General features: G+C 65.4%; 1 protein-coding gene across 3 annotated transcripts in view; it reads right to left on the bottom strand.

Moving 5' to 3' along the window:
• Nucleotides 1-14931, bottom strand: part of LOC138110124 (transcription factor COE4-like) — a 28635-nt gene extending 13704 nt beyond the window's left edge. For all 3 annotated transcript variants that reach the window (XM_069014837.1, XM_069014839.1, XM_069014838.1), the window contains exons 1-6: nt 14801-14931; nt 7185-7341; nt 5537-5600; nt 5386-5441; nt 5068-5141; nt 4189-4257 (exon numbers count right to left, since the gene is read on the bottom strand). In XM_069014837.1, coding sequence (XP_068870938.1) covers nt 4189-4257; nt 5068-5141; nt 5386-5441; nt 5537-5600; nt 7185-7341; nt 14801-14931 — 551 coding nt within the window. The remainder of the gene's footprint in view (nt 1-4188; nt 4258-5067; nt 5142-5385; nt 5442-5536; nt 5601-7184; nt 7342-14800) is intronic.
• Between the last annotated feature and the right edge of the window lie 929 nt (nt 14932-15860).

Raw genomic sequence — 15860 nt, 5'->3', positions numbered from 1 at the left:
GAAAACGCCTGGAAAATGGCTGGAAAATGGCTGGAAAATGCCTGGAAAATGCTGGAAAACAACTGGAAAACACCCGGAAAATGGCTGGGAAACACCCAGAGAACACCCGGAAAACACTGGAAAATGGCTGGAAAACAACTGGAAAACAACTGGAAAATGCCCAGAAAAAGATGGAAAACGCTGGAAAAGGGCCAGAAAATGCCTGGAAGATGCCGGAAAACACCTGGAAAACACTGGAAAACGCCCGGAAAACGCCTGAAAAACGCCCGGAAAACGCCTGGAAAATGCCTGGAAAACGCTGGAAAATTCCCGGAAAATGCTCCCACCATTCCTGGGCCAGCGCGGCCTGCGGGGATCCCCCAAATCCCAAAAAAAACCCGAAATCCCCCCCAAATCCCCCAAATCCCGATCCCATCTTGGGGGGTGGGGGGGGGAGGGCTGGGGCTGAACCCCCGCGAGTTAAAAATACGGGGCCGGTGCATTAATTAGCATCGCTAATTACCATTGAATATGCAAATGCCCGGCGCCGCTGCCGAGCACCTTCTGCTCGCGGCGCATAAATTTGAATGCGCAATTTGCATAATCGTGGCTAATTAATGAGAAGCGTCAATTTTCGCTGCCGGGTAATTTGATTAACGCCGCGAGAGGGGCACTTAGCGCGCTCTCAAACCAGCGGGGCTGGCCCGGGGGGGGACACGGGGACACGGGGGGGACACGAGGGGGACGGGGGGACGGGGGGGAGGGGGAAGGGACACGCCTGGCCCTGCGTGACCCCCCGAAAGGGATGGGGATACGCCAAAAAGTGCTGGGGATTGGGGCAAGAGGTTGGGGACACGTCCGGAACTCGGTGACACCCCAAAGGGGCATGGGGGACACCCCAAAAAGTTCTGGGAGTGGGGATGTGTCTGGCACTGGGTGACACCCCAAAAGGGCATGGGGGACACCCCAAAAGTTCTGGAGATGGGGACAGGGAGATTAGGGACGTGTCTGGAACTCGGTGACACCCCAAAAGGCATGGGTGACACCCCAAAAGGCATGGGGATGGGGACAGGGAGATTGGGGACGTGTCTGGCACTGGCTGACACCCCAAAAGTTCTGGTGATGGGGACAGGGAGATCGGGGATGTGTCTGGCACTCGGTGACACCCCAAAAGTTCTGGGATTGGGGACGTGTCTGGCACTCGGTGACACCCCAAAAGGCATGGGTGGCACCCCAAAAGTTCTGGGAGTGGGGATGTGTCTGGCACTCGGTGACACCCCAAAAGTTCTGGGAGTGGGGACGTGTCTGGCACTGGGTGACACCCCAAAAGGCATGGGGGACACCCCAAAAGTTCTGGGGATGGGGACAGGGAGATTGGGGACGTGTCTGGCACTGAGTGACACCCCAAAAATTCTGGGAGTGGGGATGTGTCTGGCACTCGGTGACACCCCAAAAGGCATGGGGGACACCCCAAAAGTTCTGGGGATGGGGACAGGGAGATTGGGGACGTGTCTGGCACTCGGTGACACCCCAAAAGTTCTGGGGATGGGGAGAGGGGGATTGGGGACGTGTCTGGCACTGGGTGACACCCCAAAAGGCATGGGGGACACCCCAAAAGTTCTGGGAGTGGGGACGTGTCTGGCACTGGGTGACACCCCAAAAGGCATGGGGGACACCCCAAAAGTTCTGGGGATGGGGACAGGGGGATTCAGGACACCCCAGAAGTCTTGGGGCTGTGGGGTTTGGGGACAGGTTGGGGACACTCCTGGGACTGGGTGACACCCCCAGAAGTTCTGGGTGATCCCCTCCCAAAAGCCTTGGGAGTGGGGAGAGGGGGGATCGGGGACACCCCAAAAGTCCTGGGAATAGGGACAAGGGACTGGAAACACGCCTGGGGTTGGGTGACCCCCCCAAAAGTCGTGGGAATGGGGACAGGGGACACCCCAAAAGCCTTGGGACTGGGGAGAGGGGGTTTGGGGACACGCCTGGCCCTGCGGGACCCCCTGAAAGGGATGGGAGAAAGGGACAGAGTGGGGGCACCCCAAAAGCCCTGGGAATAGGGGGGACAGGTTGGGGACGCACCTGGAACTGGGTGACCCCAAAAAAGCCTTCAGTGACACCCCGAAAGCCCTGGGAGTGGGGACAGGGGATTGGGGCCACCCCAAAAGTCCTGGGGCAGGTTGGGGGACACGCCTGGAACTGGGTGACCCCCCAAAAAATTCTGGGGATGGGGGGACAGGTCGGGGACACCCCAAAAGGCCTGGGGCAGGGGGGGAGGGGGGATTGGGGACACCCCAGACGTCTTGGGGGTGGGGGAGACACCCCTGGGACTGGGTGACACCCCAAAAGTGCTGGGAATGGGGACAGGGGATTTGGGACACCCCAAAAGCCCTTGGGGGCAGGGTGGGGACACCCCAAAAGTCCTGGGGATGGGGGGGGACACCCCAAAAGTCCTGGGGATGGGGGTGGACACGTTGGGGACACGCCTGGCCCTCAGTGACACCCAGGAAGCCCTGGGACTGGAGGGGACACAGGGACATTTGGGGACATTTGGGGACACTGCCACCAGCCGCCGGGATGTCACCTCCCAGGGGGACACCGGCCCCAAGGGTGGGGGGGTCCCAGGACCATCCCCCCGAGCACCCCAAAAGTGCCACCGTGGGGACAGCCCCAGGACACCTGCGGGACACGGGGACAGTGGCAGTGACAAGGGCACCGCGGTCCTGACCCCCCCGGGCTCGGCTTGGTGGCACCAGCGAGGTGACACCGGGACAGGCAGGAGGGCACAGGGACAGAGGGACCTCGGTGGCCTCAAGGATGGGGACACGGCCACCCCCGGCATGTCCCCAAGGCGCTGGTGCCACCCCCATTAGCGGTGTGACCCGCGGGGACATCTGCCACCGCTGTCACCCCCCCCCCCGGGGACACCCGGAGCTCCTGCGCTGTCCCCTGCATCGCGTTCCCAACCTTGGGGACACCCCCGGTGGCTGCCACCCCTCCAGGTCCCTGTGAGGTGTCGGGGGTCCCCCGATGTCCCCCGATGTCCCCTGATGTCCCCAGTGTCCCCCGTTGTCCCCTGATGTCCCCTGATGTCCCCAGTGTCCCCCGATGTCCCCAGTGTCCCCTGATGTCCCCCGATGTCCCCCGATGTCCCCTGATGTCCCCAGTGTCCCCCGAAATCCCCAGTGTCTCCTGATGTCCCCCGTGTCCCCTGATGTCCCCTGATGTCCCCACTGTCCCCTGATGTCCCCCGTGTCCCCGATGTCCCCTGATGTCCCCCGTGTCCCCTGATGTCCCGAGTGTCCCCCATGTCCCCTGATGTCCCCCGTGTCCCCTGATGTCCCCATGTCCCCCGATGTCTCCCGATGTCCCCAGTGTCCCCTGATGTTCCCAGTGTCCCCCGATGTCCCCCGATGTCCCCCGATGTCCCCTGATGTCCCCAGTGTCCCCCGATGTCCCCAGTGTCTCCTGATGTCCCCAGTGTCCCCTGATGTCCCCCGATGTCCCCCGATGTCCCCAGTGTCCCCCGATGTCCCCTGATGTCCCCCATGTCCCCCGATGTCCCCAGTGTCTCCTGATGTCCCCAGTGTCCCCTGATGTCCCCCATGTCCCCCGATGTCCCGTGTCTCCTGATGTCCCCAGTGTCCCCTGATGTCCCCCGATGTCCCCCGATGTCCCCTGATGTCCCCTGATGTCCCCCGTGTCCCCCGATGTCCCCTGATGTCCCCAGTGTCCCCCGATGTCCCCAGTGTCTCCTGATGTCCCCAGTGTCCCCCGATGTCCCCTGATGTCCCCCGTGTCCCCTGATGTCCCGAGTGTCCCCCATGTCCCCTGATGTCCCCCGTGTCCCCTGATGTCCCCATGTCCCCTGTGTCCCCTGATGTCCCCCGATGTCCCCAGTGTCCCCCGATGTCCCCCGATGTCCCCAGTGTCCCCTGATGTCCCCAGTGTCCCCCGATGTCCCCTGATGTCCCCCGTGTCCCCTGATGTCCCGAGTGTCCCCCATGTCCCCTGATGTCCCCCGTGTCCCCTGATGTCCCCATGTCCCCCGTGTCCCCTGATGTCCCCCGATGTCCCCAGTGTCCCCCGATGTCCCCCGATGTCCCCAGTGTCCCCTGATGTCCCCCGATGTCCCCCGATGTCTCCAGTGTCCCCCGATGTCCCCCGATGTCCCCCAGTGTCCCCCGATGTCCCCAGTGTCCCCAGCACCTGTCGATGATGACGGGGTCCGAGGGCGTCTCGTTGCGGTTCCCGCAGCTCTTCTTGTCACAGCAGCGGCTGGACACGGGGACAGGAGGGGACATCAGGGGACAGCGAGGGCTGAGGGACCCCCAAGGTCCTCATGTCGCACCCTCGGACCCCCCTGTCACTCAGGGGTGGGGACAGAGGGGACACCAGGACAGGGACACTGCAGGGGGGACACTCGGGGGTGTCACTTTTTCCACCCCCTTATGGGGTTGGGGACAGATTTGGGGGTCCCGTGGGGCTCCTTGTCACCCTCGGGTGGCTCTGAAGGGGTTGGGGACCGATCCCTGTCACCCCGGGTGGCTCCGTGTCACCCTCGGGTGGCTCTGAAGGGGTTGGGGACCGATCCCTGTCACCCCGGGTGGCTCCGTGTCACCCTCGGGTGGCTCTGAAGGGGTTGGGGACCGATCCCTGTCACCCCGGGTGGCTCCGTGTCACCCTCGGGTGGCTCTGAAGGGGGTGGGGACCGATCCCTGTCACCCCGGGTGGCTCCGTGTCACCCTCGGGTGGCTCTGGAGGGGTTGGGGACCCGTCCCTGTCACCCTCGGGTGGCTCTGAAGGGGTTGGGGACCGATCCCTGTCACCCCGGGTGGCTCCGGAGGGGTTGGGGACCAGTCCCTGTCACCCTCGGGTGGCTCCGTGTCACCCTCGGGTGGCTCTGAAGGGGTTGGGGACCCACCCCTGTCACTCGGGGGGTGGCCTGTCCCTTTATCGTGGTGGCTCCCGGGGTTAATTAGTGGCGCTCTCTGGGCTCATTAATTAGCACCGGCTCGGTGACCAAGAGCGAGCACTTAAAGGGACCTTGGGGACACCCCTGTCACCCCCCGCGTGTCCCCAACCCACCTGCACATGATCTCGTGGGTCAGCAGCACCCGGCACATCTCGGGGTTCTTGTCCTGCCCCTCGTAAATGATGGCCTGGAGGGGACACCGAGGGGACAGCGGCGACACCGGGGTGGCACCGGGGTGGCACCGGGGAGGCGCCCGCCACCCACCCAGAGCGGGTGATACCGCGGCCAGAGGTGGCCACGGCGACATCCAGATGTTCCCCGAGTGGGGTAAGGGCGATTTGGGGGGATTTATGGAAGATTTGAGGCGTTTGGGGGGGATTTGGGGGGGAATTTATGGGGGATTTTGCGGGGTGGATTTGGGGTCTCGATACCTGCTTGGACATGGAGTCAATGAGGCGCACGTACAAATCCTGCTCGGTCCGGAGCCCTGCGGGGACACCGGGGCGGGGGTCACCCCGTTTGTCACCTCCCCCTGGGGACACCCCAAAACCCCCCAAAAGCCACCCAAAACCCCGCACGCACCGTTGCTGTAGAGCAGCTGCAGCCGGTAGTGGATCCCGTTGTTGGTTTTCTCCCCGTTCTGCTCCTTGGGGTGGGGGGCAAAATCAACGGGGAGGGGTCAGTTGGTCACTCCATGTCCCCTCCAGACCCTCCTGGTCACTCCATGTCCCTCCACGCTCTCCTGGTCACTCCACACCCTCCTGGTCACTCCCTGTCCCTCCTGGTCACTCCATGTCCCCTCTGCACCCTCCCGGTCACTCTGCACCCTCCTGGTCACTCCATGTCCCCTCTGCATCCTCCTGGTCACTCCCTGTCCCCTCCACACCCTCCTGGTCACTCCATGTCCCCTCCACACCTTCCTGGTCACTCCATGTCCCCTCCACGCTCTCCTGGTCACTCCCTGTCCCCTCCAGACCCTCCTGGTTACTCCATGTCCCCCCACACCCTCCTGGTCACTCCCTGTCCCCTCAAAACCCTCCTGGTCACTCCCTGTCCCCTCCACACCCTCCTCGTCACTCCCTGTCCCCTCCAAACCCTCCTGGTCACTCCCTGTCCCCTCCACACCCTCCTGGTCACTCCATGTCCCCTCCACGCTCTCCTGGTTACTCCCTGTCCCCTCCACACCCTCCTGGTCACTCCATGTCCCTCCTGGTCACTCCATGTCCCCTCCACACCTTCCTGGTCACTCCATGTCCCCTCCACACCCTCCTCGTCACTCCCTGTCCCCTCCAAACCCTCCTGGTCACTCCATGTCCCCCCACACCCTCCTGGTCACTCCATGTCCCCTCCAAACCCTCCTGGTCACTCCATGTCCCCTCCAGACCCTCCTGGTCACTCCATGACCCCTCTGCACCCTCCTGGTCACTCCCTGGTCACTCCAAACCCTCCTGGTCACTCCCACCCCACGTGGTCACTCCGGCCTCTCATGAGATGAGCTGGGGCCACTCTCCGGCCTCAGCCACGGCCGCAGAGGGGTTTTGGGTCTATTCGGGGGGGTTGGGGTTTTTTTCGGGGGGATTGTGAGCTTTTTGGGGTTTTTTTGGAGGTTTTATGGGGGTTTTGACAGTTTTTTTAGGGGAAGGTTGGGTGGTTCTTTGGGGTGTTTCGGCTTTTTGGGGGGCTTTTTGGGAGGTTTTGGGGGGAGTATTTTGGGGGGGTTTTTTAGTTTTTTGGGGTTTTATTTGGGATTTTTTTGGGGGGTTCAGGGTTTTTTTGTGGGGGTTTTGGGGGTTTTGGGGGGTTTTATGGGGGGATCGGGGGGGTTTTCTTTTGTTTCTGGGGTTTTTTGGGGGAGCTTTGGGGGGTTATTTGGGGGTTTTGGGGGGTTTTATGGGGGGATCGGGGGGGTTTTCTTTTGTTTCTGGGGTTTTTTGGGGGAGCTTTGGGGGGTTATTTGGGGGTTTTGGGGGGCGGGATTTGAGGGTTTTTTTCAGGGATGTTGGGGGGTTTTGGGGGGGTTTTGGAGTTTTTTTGGAGGCTTTTTTGGGATGTTTTGGAGGTCTTTGCGGGGGGTTGGGGATTTTTTCCATTTTCTCGGGTTTTTTAGTGGTGTTTTTTGACTTTTTTAGGTTTTTTCGGGGGGCGGGGTTGGGGGTCCTTTTGGGGTTTTTTGTGGGGGTTTTTTGGGGAGTTAGGGAGAGGTTTTGGGGGCCTTTTTGGGGTCACTCACCCGCTCCTTCTCCACGAAGTCGATGAAGCAGGTGCGCTCCACCTCCACGGGCTGGCCCTGCCGGTCGTACATGGCCAGCACGAAGTGGAAGAAGTTGGACTTGCGCAGGTTGGCCGGCGGCTGCTTCTCGAAGTGAGCCCGGGCCAGTGACACCCCGCTGCGGCAGGGCCACGGCATGTGGGGGGGACGGCCGGCACAGCGGGACACCCCAAAACCCAGCACCGCGTCCCAGGGAACCCCAGTGTCCCAGCACCCGGATCCACATCCCCGAAAACCACAGTCCTGGGGATCCCCGGCACCAGGAACCCCGAGCACCCCATCCTGGGGACCCCCAGTGTCCCAGGATATCCGGAACCCCATCCCCAGCACCCCATTACCAGGAACCCCAGAAGCTCCTCCATGGGACACCAGCACCCCATCCCAGGGACCCCAATCCCTGAGAACCCCAGTTCTGGGGATCTCCAGCTCCAGGACCCCCAGAACCTCCTCCATGGGGCGCTGGCACCCCCAGCTCCTCCATGGGGATCCGAGAACCCCAGTCCTGGGGACCCCCAGCCCCCCCAGAACTGGGAATCCCATCACGGGGGCCCCCAGTACCGGGACACGCAGAACCTCACCCCAGCACCCCCAGCACCCCATTATCAGGAACCCCAGAACCTCCTCCATGGGACACCAGCACCCCATCTCCAGCACCCCCAGCACCCCATTATCAGGAACCCCAGAACCTCCTCCATGGGACACCAGCACCCCATCCCCAGCACCCCCAGCACCCCATTATCAGGAACCCCAGAACCTCCTCCATGGGACACCAACACCCCATCCCAGAGACCCCAATCCCTGAGAACCCCAGTCCTGGGGATCTCCAGCTCCAGCAACCCCAGAAGCTCCTCCATGGGGCACCAGCACCCCATCCCCAGCACCCCCAGCACCCCAAACCCCCAGCTCCCCATCCCTGAGAATCCCAGTCCCGGGGACCCCCCCAATGCCCCATCCTGGGGAACCCCCAGCTCCAGGTACCCCCAGAATCCCGGCATGGGGACCCCCAGCGCCCCATCCCCAGGATGCCCATCCTCGAGAATCCCAGTCCCAGGGATCCCCAGCACTGGGGACCCCAGTACTGGGGTGGGACACTGGGAAATCCCATCCTGGGGACCCCCAGCACCCCATTGCCAGGAACCTCAGGACCTCCTCCATGGGACACCGGCACCCCCAGCCCCCCAGCCCCGAGAACCCCATTCCCGGGAACCCCAGAAGCCCATCCCCCTGCACCCCATTGCCAGGAACCCCACAACCTCCTCCACAGGACACCAGCACCCCAGTACTGGGACCCCCAGCACCTCCTCCACGGGACTTCTCCTCAGCACCGGCACCCCCAGCACCCCAGAACCCAATCCCAGGGACCCCCAGCACCCCATTACCAAGACCCGCAGCACCCCAGTACTGGGACACCCAAAAACTCACCACCGGGACCCCCAGCACCCCATCCCAGGAACCCCCAGAACCCAATTTAGGGACTCCCAGCAAGAGGACACCTGGAAATTCAGCACTGGGACACCAGCACCCCATGACCAGGAACCCCAGAACCTCCTCCATGGGACACCAGTACCCTATCCTGGGGACCCCAAACACCCCATCCTGGGGACCTCCAGCACCCCAATACTGGGACATCCAGAACCCCAGCACCAGGAACCCCAGGACCCCATCCTGGGCACCCTCAGCACCCCAGTACTGAGAACCCCAGAACCTCCTCTATGGGACACCAGCACCCCATCCCGGGAACCCCCAGCACCCCAGCACAGGCACCCCTGGAAATTCAGCACTGGGACCCCCAAAACCTCCTCCACAGTACCCCTCAGCACCCCTTTCCAAGACCCCAAAAACCCCATCCTGGGGACCCCCAGCACCCCAATACAGGGACATCCAGAAACCCCGCACCAGGAACCCCAGGACCCCATCCCAGGATCCCCAGCACCGGGACACCCAGAACCTCACCCCCAGCATCCCCCGCACCCCAATACCAGGACCCCCAGAACCTCCTCCATGGGACACCAGCACCCCATCCCGGGGACCTCCAGCACCCCAATACTGGGACATCCAGAACCCCCGCACCAGGAACCCCAGGACCCCATCCTGGGCACCCCCAGCACCCCAGCACAGGCACCCCTGGAAATTCAGCACAGGGACCCCCAAAACCTCCTCCATAGGATCCCTCAGCAGCCCTTTCCAAGACCCCAAACACCCCATCCTGGGGACCCCCAGCACCCCAATACTGGGACATCCAGAACCCCCGCACCAGGAACCCCAGGACCCCATCCCAGGATCCCCAGCACTGCGACACCCAGAACCTCATCCCCAGCACCCCAATACCAGGAACCCCAGAACCTCCTCCATGGGACACCGGCACCCCATCCCGGGGACCCCCAATACCCCAGTACTGGCACACCCCAGGAACCCCAGAACCTCCTCCACAGGACCCCCAGCACCCCAGTACTCAGCGACACCCAAAACCTCAGCAACGGGACCCCCAGCACCCCATCCCGGGGACCCCCAGAATCTCCTCCGTGAGACCCCAGCACCCCAATACTGGGACACCCAGAACCCCAGCACCAGGAACCCCAGGACCCCATCCTGGGCACCCCCAGCACTCCAGCACAGGAACCCCTGGAAATTCAGCACAGGGACCCCCAAAACCTCCTCCATAGGATCCCTCAGCACCTCTTTCCAAGACCCCAAACACCCCATCCTGGGCACCCTCAGGACCCCAGTACTGAGAACCCCAGAACCTCCTCTATGGGACACCAACACCCCATCCCGGGAACCCCCAGCACCCCAGCACAGGGACCCCCCAAACCTCCTCCATAGGACCCCTCAGCACCCCTTTCCAAGACCCCAAACACCCCATCCCGGGGAACCCCAGCACCCCAATACTGGGACACCCAACGTCCCATTGCCAGGAACGCCAAAACCTCCTCTGTAGGACACCAGCGCCCCATCCCAGGGATCCTCAGCTCTGGGAACCCCAATACCCCATCCTGGGGACCCCCAGCACTGGGACCCCCAGCATCTCCTCCATGGGGCCCCAGCGCCCCATCCCAGGGATCCTCAGCTCTGGGAACCCCAATACCCCATCCTGGGGACCCCCAGCACTGGGACCCCCAGCATCTCCTCCATGGGGCCCCGGCGCCCCATCCCAGAGATCCTCAGCTCTGGGAACCCCAATACCCCATCCTGGGGACCCCCAGCACTGGGACCCCCAGCATCTCCTCCATGGGGCCCCAGCGCCCCATCCCAGGGATCCTCAGCTCTGGGAACCCCAATACCCCATCCTGGGGACCCCCAGCACTGGGACCCCCAGCATCTCCTCCATGGGACCCCAGCGCCCCATCCAAGGGACCCCCAGCACCCCATTACCAGAACCCCCAGCACGATGTCCCCAAGACCCCCAGCAGCCCTTCCCAGAATCCATAAATCCATAAATCCAGTCCCTGGGACCCCAGGCATCCTGGCCTGGAACCCCCCAAAACCTGGCAGCACCCCCTCCCCCAGGGCCACCAGCCTGTCCCTAAATCCCTCAGGACGCCATCCCACAGCCACCAGCCTGTCCCCAGGACGCCCAGGACCCGGTCCCCAGGGCCACCAGCGTGTCCCCAGGGCCACCAGCGTGTCCCCAGCATCCCCTCCGGGGGACACCCAGCACCCCCTCCCTGGGACCCTCCCCAGGACCCCCAGAGTCCCCTCCCTGGCCAGGGTAGGGGACACAGCAGGGGACACCGCCAGCCCTCAGCAGCACCACCCGTCCTGGCCTCGGCGACACGAGGGACAGGAGGGGACATCCCTGAGCCCTCCCCGCCCAAGCCACCCGCGCTGCCATCCCCTGGTGCCACCCCGGGGCTCGCCGGTGTCACCGCCGCTGTCCCCGTGCCCCGACACGCGGGGTGCCAGGACAGTGACAGCAGAGCTACCCCAGGCACGATGTCCCCGTGTCCCCACCCCGCGGGTGCTCCCTGTCCCCTCGGTGTCCTCCCGGGAGCAGCGGAGCGGGTCCCCAAGTGTCACCCCCGCCACAGCGTGAAACCCGCGGGGACCTTGGCGACACTCTGGGGACACTTCTCCGTGGCGTGACAGAGGAAAAGCTCCTTCAGCTGCTCCTCGAGGACCCAAATTGTCGCCAGGGCCACCCGCGGGCACCCAAACTGTCCCCAGGGGCCACACCTGGGGAGGCGACAACACCTGTGCGTGGCCACCCCAGACGTGCCACACCTGCCCCTTGTCCCCTCCCTGCGCGGGTGGCTTTGGACACCTCTGTCCCCTCCCCGTCGCCCGCCACCCCCAACGGGACAGCGGCGCTTTCCAGCCCCCAAAAATCCCCCTCGGCCTCCCCCCAAATCGCCTCGGTGACGCGCGGGGGGTGGCCCTGACTGTCGCCGCTGTCCCCCGCCGTGTCCCCCCCCCGCGCTGCCAGCCCCGCCCGCGCGTTAATTAATTATTAAAGCCAATCAAGCATTTCCAAGCAGCCGCGGCCCCGGCGCTTCCAGGAAAGCGGCGGCTCCGGGCGGGCCCCGGGCACGGCCCTAAAGCGGCTCCGAGTGGGGTTGAGGGGCGTGGGGACCCCCCCCGAGAGCGGGGACACCGCGTGGGTCACTCAGGGACCTTCAGGGGGACACCGGAGCTCGGTGTCAACCCCTTGGGGACACCGTGATGGCCGCGAGGACACGCGGGAGGGGGAGGTTTAGAGGGTCCGCGGGTGAGGACCCCGCGTGGGTCACCCCACAGCCCAGGACCGCGGTGCCAAGCCCTTGGGGACATCGTGGTGGCCGTGGGGACACGGGGGGGGGGGGGGTTGGAGGGTCCTGGATGCCACCCACGGGTGGGGACTCTCTGTAGGACCCCAGGATGGCAGTGCCAACCCCTTGGGGACATCGTGGTGGCCGTGGGGACACTCGGGAGGGGGGGGTTTAGGGGGTGCTGGACCCCACCCGAGAGTGGGGACCCCGCGTTGGTCACTCAAGGACCTTCAGGGGGGACCCCAGACCTCGGTGCCAACCCCTTGGGGACATCGTGGTGGCCGCGGGAGGGGGTGTGAGGGTCCTGGATGCCACCCAAGAGTGGGGACATTGCGTGGGTCACCCCCGGACCCCCTGCGGGTCCCCAGGGTGGCGGTGCCAACCTCTTGGGGACATCGTGGTGGCCGCGGGGACACGCGGGGGGTGGGGGGGGGTTAGAAGGGCCTGGATGCCACCCACATGTGGGGACCTTCTGTGGGACCCCAGACCCCGCTGCCAACCCCTTGGGGACACTGCGGTGGCCATGGGGACACACGGAGCGGGGGACACCGGTGTTTGTGGGGTGCGGGTAGCCCCTCCCCGGCCAGGTGTCCCCACGGGTGGCACAGGAAGGGTGGGAAGCTGCCCGGGACTCCACTCGGGGTGTCCCTGCCACCGCTGCCAGCCCTGGGTGTGTCCCCCTGTCGCCCGTGGGAGTCCCGGGGGACTTTTTGGGGACACAGGGACAAGGCTGGCACCTCCCTGGGACCCCGACCCCCCCAGCCTGGCACTGCTGTCCCTCAGTCCCGCATGGTCACCCCCGGGGGTGGATGTCACCACGGTGGTGGCCGCACTGGGGTCCCTTTTGGGGGGCGGGGAGGGGGTTCCCTGAGATTTTCCAGCATCCCAAAGTTTTGGGGGGACCCCAGGGAGCCACCACGGCCTCGGTGATGCCTTAGGGACAGCCCCAGGGGATGGGGGTGGCACTGACCCCTCTGGGCATGTGCTGGACAGAGACAGAGGGGACACTGAGGGCCCCGGGGAGGGCAGGGAATGGGATTTGAGCCCCCCGGAAAAGCAGGGAATGGGATTCAGGGAGCCCTGAATACCCTGGAAAAAGCAGGGAATGGGATCCGTGGAGCCCTGAACCCTCACGGAGGGCAGGGAATGGGATTTGAGCCGCCTGGAAAGGGCAGGGAATGGGATTCAGGGAGCCCTGAGCCCCTCGGGAAGGCAGGGAATGGGATTTGAGTCTCCTGGGAAAGCAGGGAATGGGATCCGTGGAGCCCTGAACCCTCACGGAGGGCAGGGAATGGGGTTTGAGCCACCTGGAAAGGGCAGGGAATAGGATTTGGGCCCCTCAGGAGAGCAGGGAATAGGATTCAGGGAGCACTGAGCCCCTCAGGAAGGCAGGGAATGGGATCTGAGTCTCTTGGGAAAGCAGGGAATGGGGTTCAGGGAGCTCTGAGCCCTCTGGGAATGCAGGGAATGGAATTCAGGAAGTCCTGAGCCCCCCAGAAGGGCAGGGAATGGGATTTGAGTCCCCCAGGAGAGCAGCGAATGGGATTCGGGGAGCCCTGAGCCCTCTGGGAAAGCAGGGAATGGGATTCGAGCTCCCCGGAAAAGGCAGGGAACGGGGTCCATGGAGCCCTGAACCCCCGGGAAGGCAGGGAATGGGATTTGAGCTCCAGAGGAAGGCAGGGAATGGGATTCAGGGCAGGGAATGGGGTTTGGGACCTCTGGAAAAGGCAGGGAGTGGGCGCAGATCCCATTCCCATTGGCACAAACCCCTGGCAGCTGGAATCCGTGGGGTTCCCGGGATGCCCAGGGCACCGGCACGGGGGATCCAGAGGCCCAGGGAATCCCAGGACAGGGGGGCACATCCAGGGATGCCCGCGGAGCCCGTGGGACCCAGGACACCTGCGGTGCCCGGAACGACCACGGAGCCTGGCACGACCACGGAGCCCACGGGGCACGGAATGTCCGTGGATCCCAGGACACTCCCAAACCCCAGGATAGCCACAGCCCCTGGAATGCCCGCAGTGCCCAGGATGCCCACAGTGACCAGGACACTCCCAGAAGCCCGGGATACCCACAGCCCCTGGAATGCCCGTGGATCCCGGGATAATCCCAGAGCCCCTGGAATGCCCGGAGTGCCCAGCACGGCTGCAGAGCCTGGGATGCTCATGGAATCTGGGATGCCCGTGGAATTCGGGAAGCCGGGCACATCCACAGCCCTGGCAACGCCTGTGGAGCCCAGGATGCCCGGAACCCCGGGATACCCGAGGAGCCCCTGGAATGCCCACGGAAGCTGGGATACCCGAGGAGCCCAGGATGTCCAGAGCCCCGGAATGCCCAGAACCCCCATGAAAACCGGGATGCCCATGAAACCCGGGATGCCCAGAGCCCTGGGATGCCCGCTGTAACCAGGATGCCCACGAAACCTGCGATGACCACTCCATCTGGGATGCCCGGAGCGCCGGGATGCCCCCAGCCCCTGGAACTCCCGTGGAATCCAGGATGCCCACTGCACCTGGCATGCTCACTTGCCCTGGAATGCCCACAGCCTCCGGGATGACCACTCCGCCTGGGATTCCCATGGAGCCCGGGATGCCCGCGGAGCTCGGGCTGCACCCATCCCGCAGCCCCCGGGCTGTCCCCGGGCCGTTCCCCGGCTGTCCCCGGGCTGTTCCCCGGGCTGTCCCCCGGCTGTCCCCGGGCCGTTCCCCGGCTGTCCCCGGGCCGTTCCCCGGCTGTCCCTCGGCTCTCCCCCGGCTGTCCCCGGGCTGTCCCCGGGCTGTCCCCGGGCTGTCCCCCGGCTGTCCCCCGGCTGTCCCCGGGCTGTCCCCTTACCTCTGCGCCGCCGTGCTGGCGTCCAGGATGCCGGTGCCCTGCAGCCAGCGGCCGGCGGGGACCCCCGCGCTCAGCGGCTCCTCCTTCATGGGGACCCCCCCCCGGGGCAGCGCCTCCTGCACCGAGAACATCACCGGGGGCTCAGGGGGACCCCCGGACACCCCCCCCCACCCCCCGAACCCCCCCAGCCCCGCGCTCAGCACCGGGCAGGTGCCGGGGGCCGCCGTCCCGGCCGCCGGGGAAGCGGCATCTGCGGAGGGAGAGAGGGAGGGAGAGAAGGAGGGAGGGGGAGGCTCCCGGTGGGGGGGTTCGGGGGGAGGGAGGAGGGAGAGAGGGAGGGGGCAGAGCCCGAGAAGTTGGAGCTGGAGGAGCCCCGGAGCCAAGTGAGGGGAGGGGAAGGGGCGGGGGGCGGCGCGGGGGGAGAGAGGGAGGGGTGGGGAGGAGTGGAGGGAGGGATGGAGGGAGGGAGGGGAGGAAGGCTCGGAGGAGAGGAGGGAGGCTGAGGAGGAGTGGAGGGAGGGATGGAGGAAGGCTCGGAGGAGGAGTAGAAGGATGGAGGGAGGGAGAGGCTGGAGAGGAGGAGTGGAGGGAGGGATGGAAGGAGGGAGAGGAGGGGTGGAGGAAGGCTCGGAGGAGGAGTGGAAGGATGGAGGGAGGGATGGAGGAGGAGTGGAGGGATGGAGCGCGGCAGAGGGAGGGAGGGAGGGATGGAGGGAGGGATGGAGGGTGGCTCGGAGAGCGGCCCCGGAGGGATGGAAGGAGGATCGCAGGGAGGCCGGAGGGAGGGAGGGCCGAGGCGCAGGGGAGGAGCGGCGGCGGCCGGGGGGGGGGGGAAGGGGGGGCCCGGCCGGGGGCGGGGGCTCGGTTCCGTTACCGGGCGGGCGGCGGCGGCAGCGCCGGGCGGAGGCGGCGGCGGCGGCGGCGGCAGCGGCAGCAGCAGCAGCAGCGGGCGGCCGGGGGGAAGCCCGGGGGTGCCGGGGGTGCCATCGCTGTCCCCTCGCCGCCTCCGCCGCCCCCCGGCGCGGCCCCGGCGGCCCGGCTCGGGCAGCAGCACCATGAG

This window comes from Aphelocoma coerulescens, chromosome 4, assembly GCF_041296385.1.
Source record: "Aphelocoma coerulescens isolate FSJ_1873_10779 chromosome 4, UR_Acoe_1.0, whole genome shotgun sequence".
Classification (NCBI taxonomy): Eukaryota; Metazoa; Chordata; class Aves; order Passeriformes; family Corvidae; genus Aphelocoma; species Aphelocoma coerulescens.
This window is presented reverse-complemented; position numbering and strand designations above follow the sequence as displayed.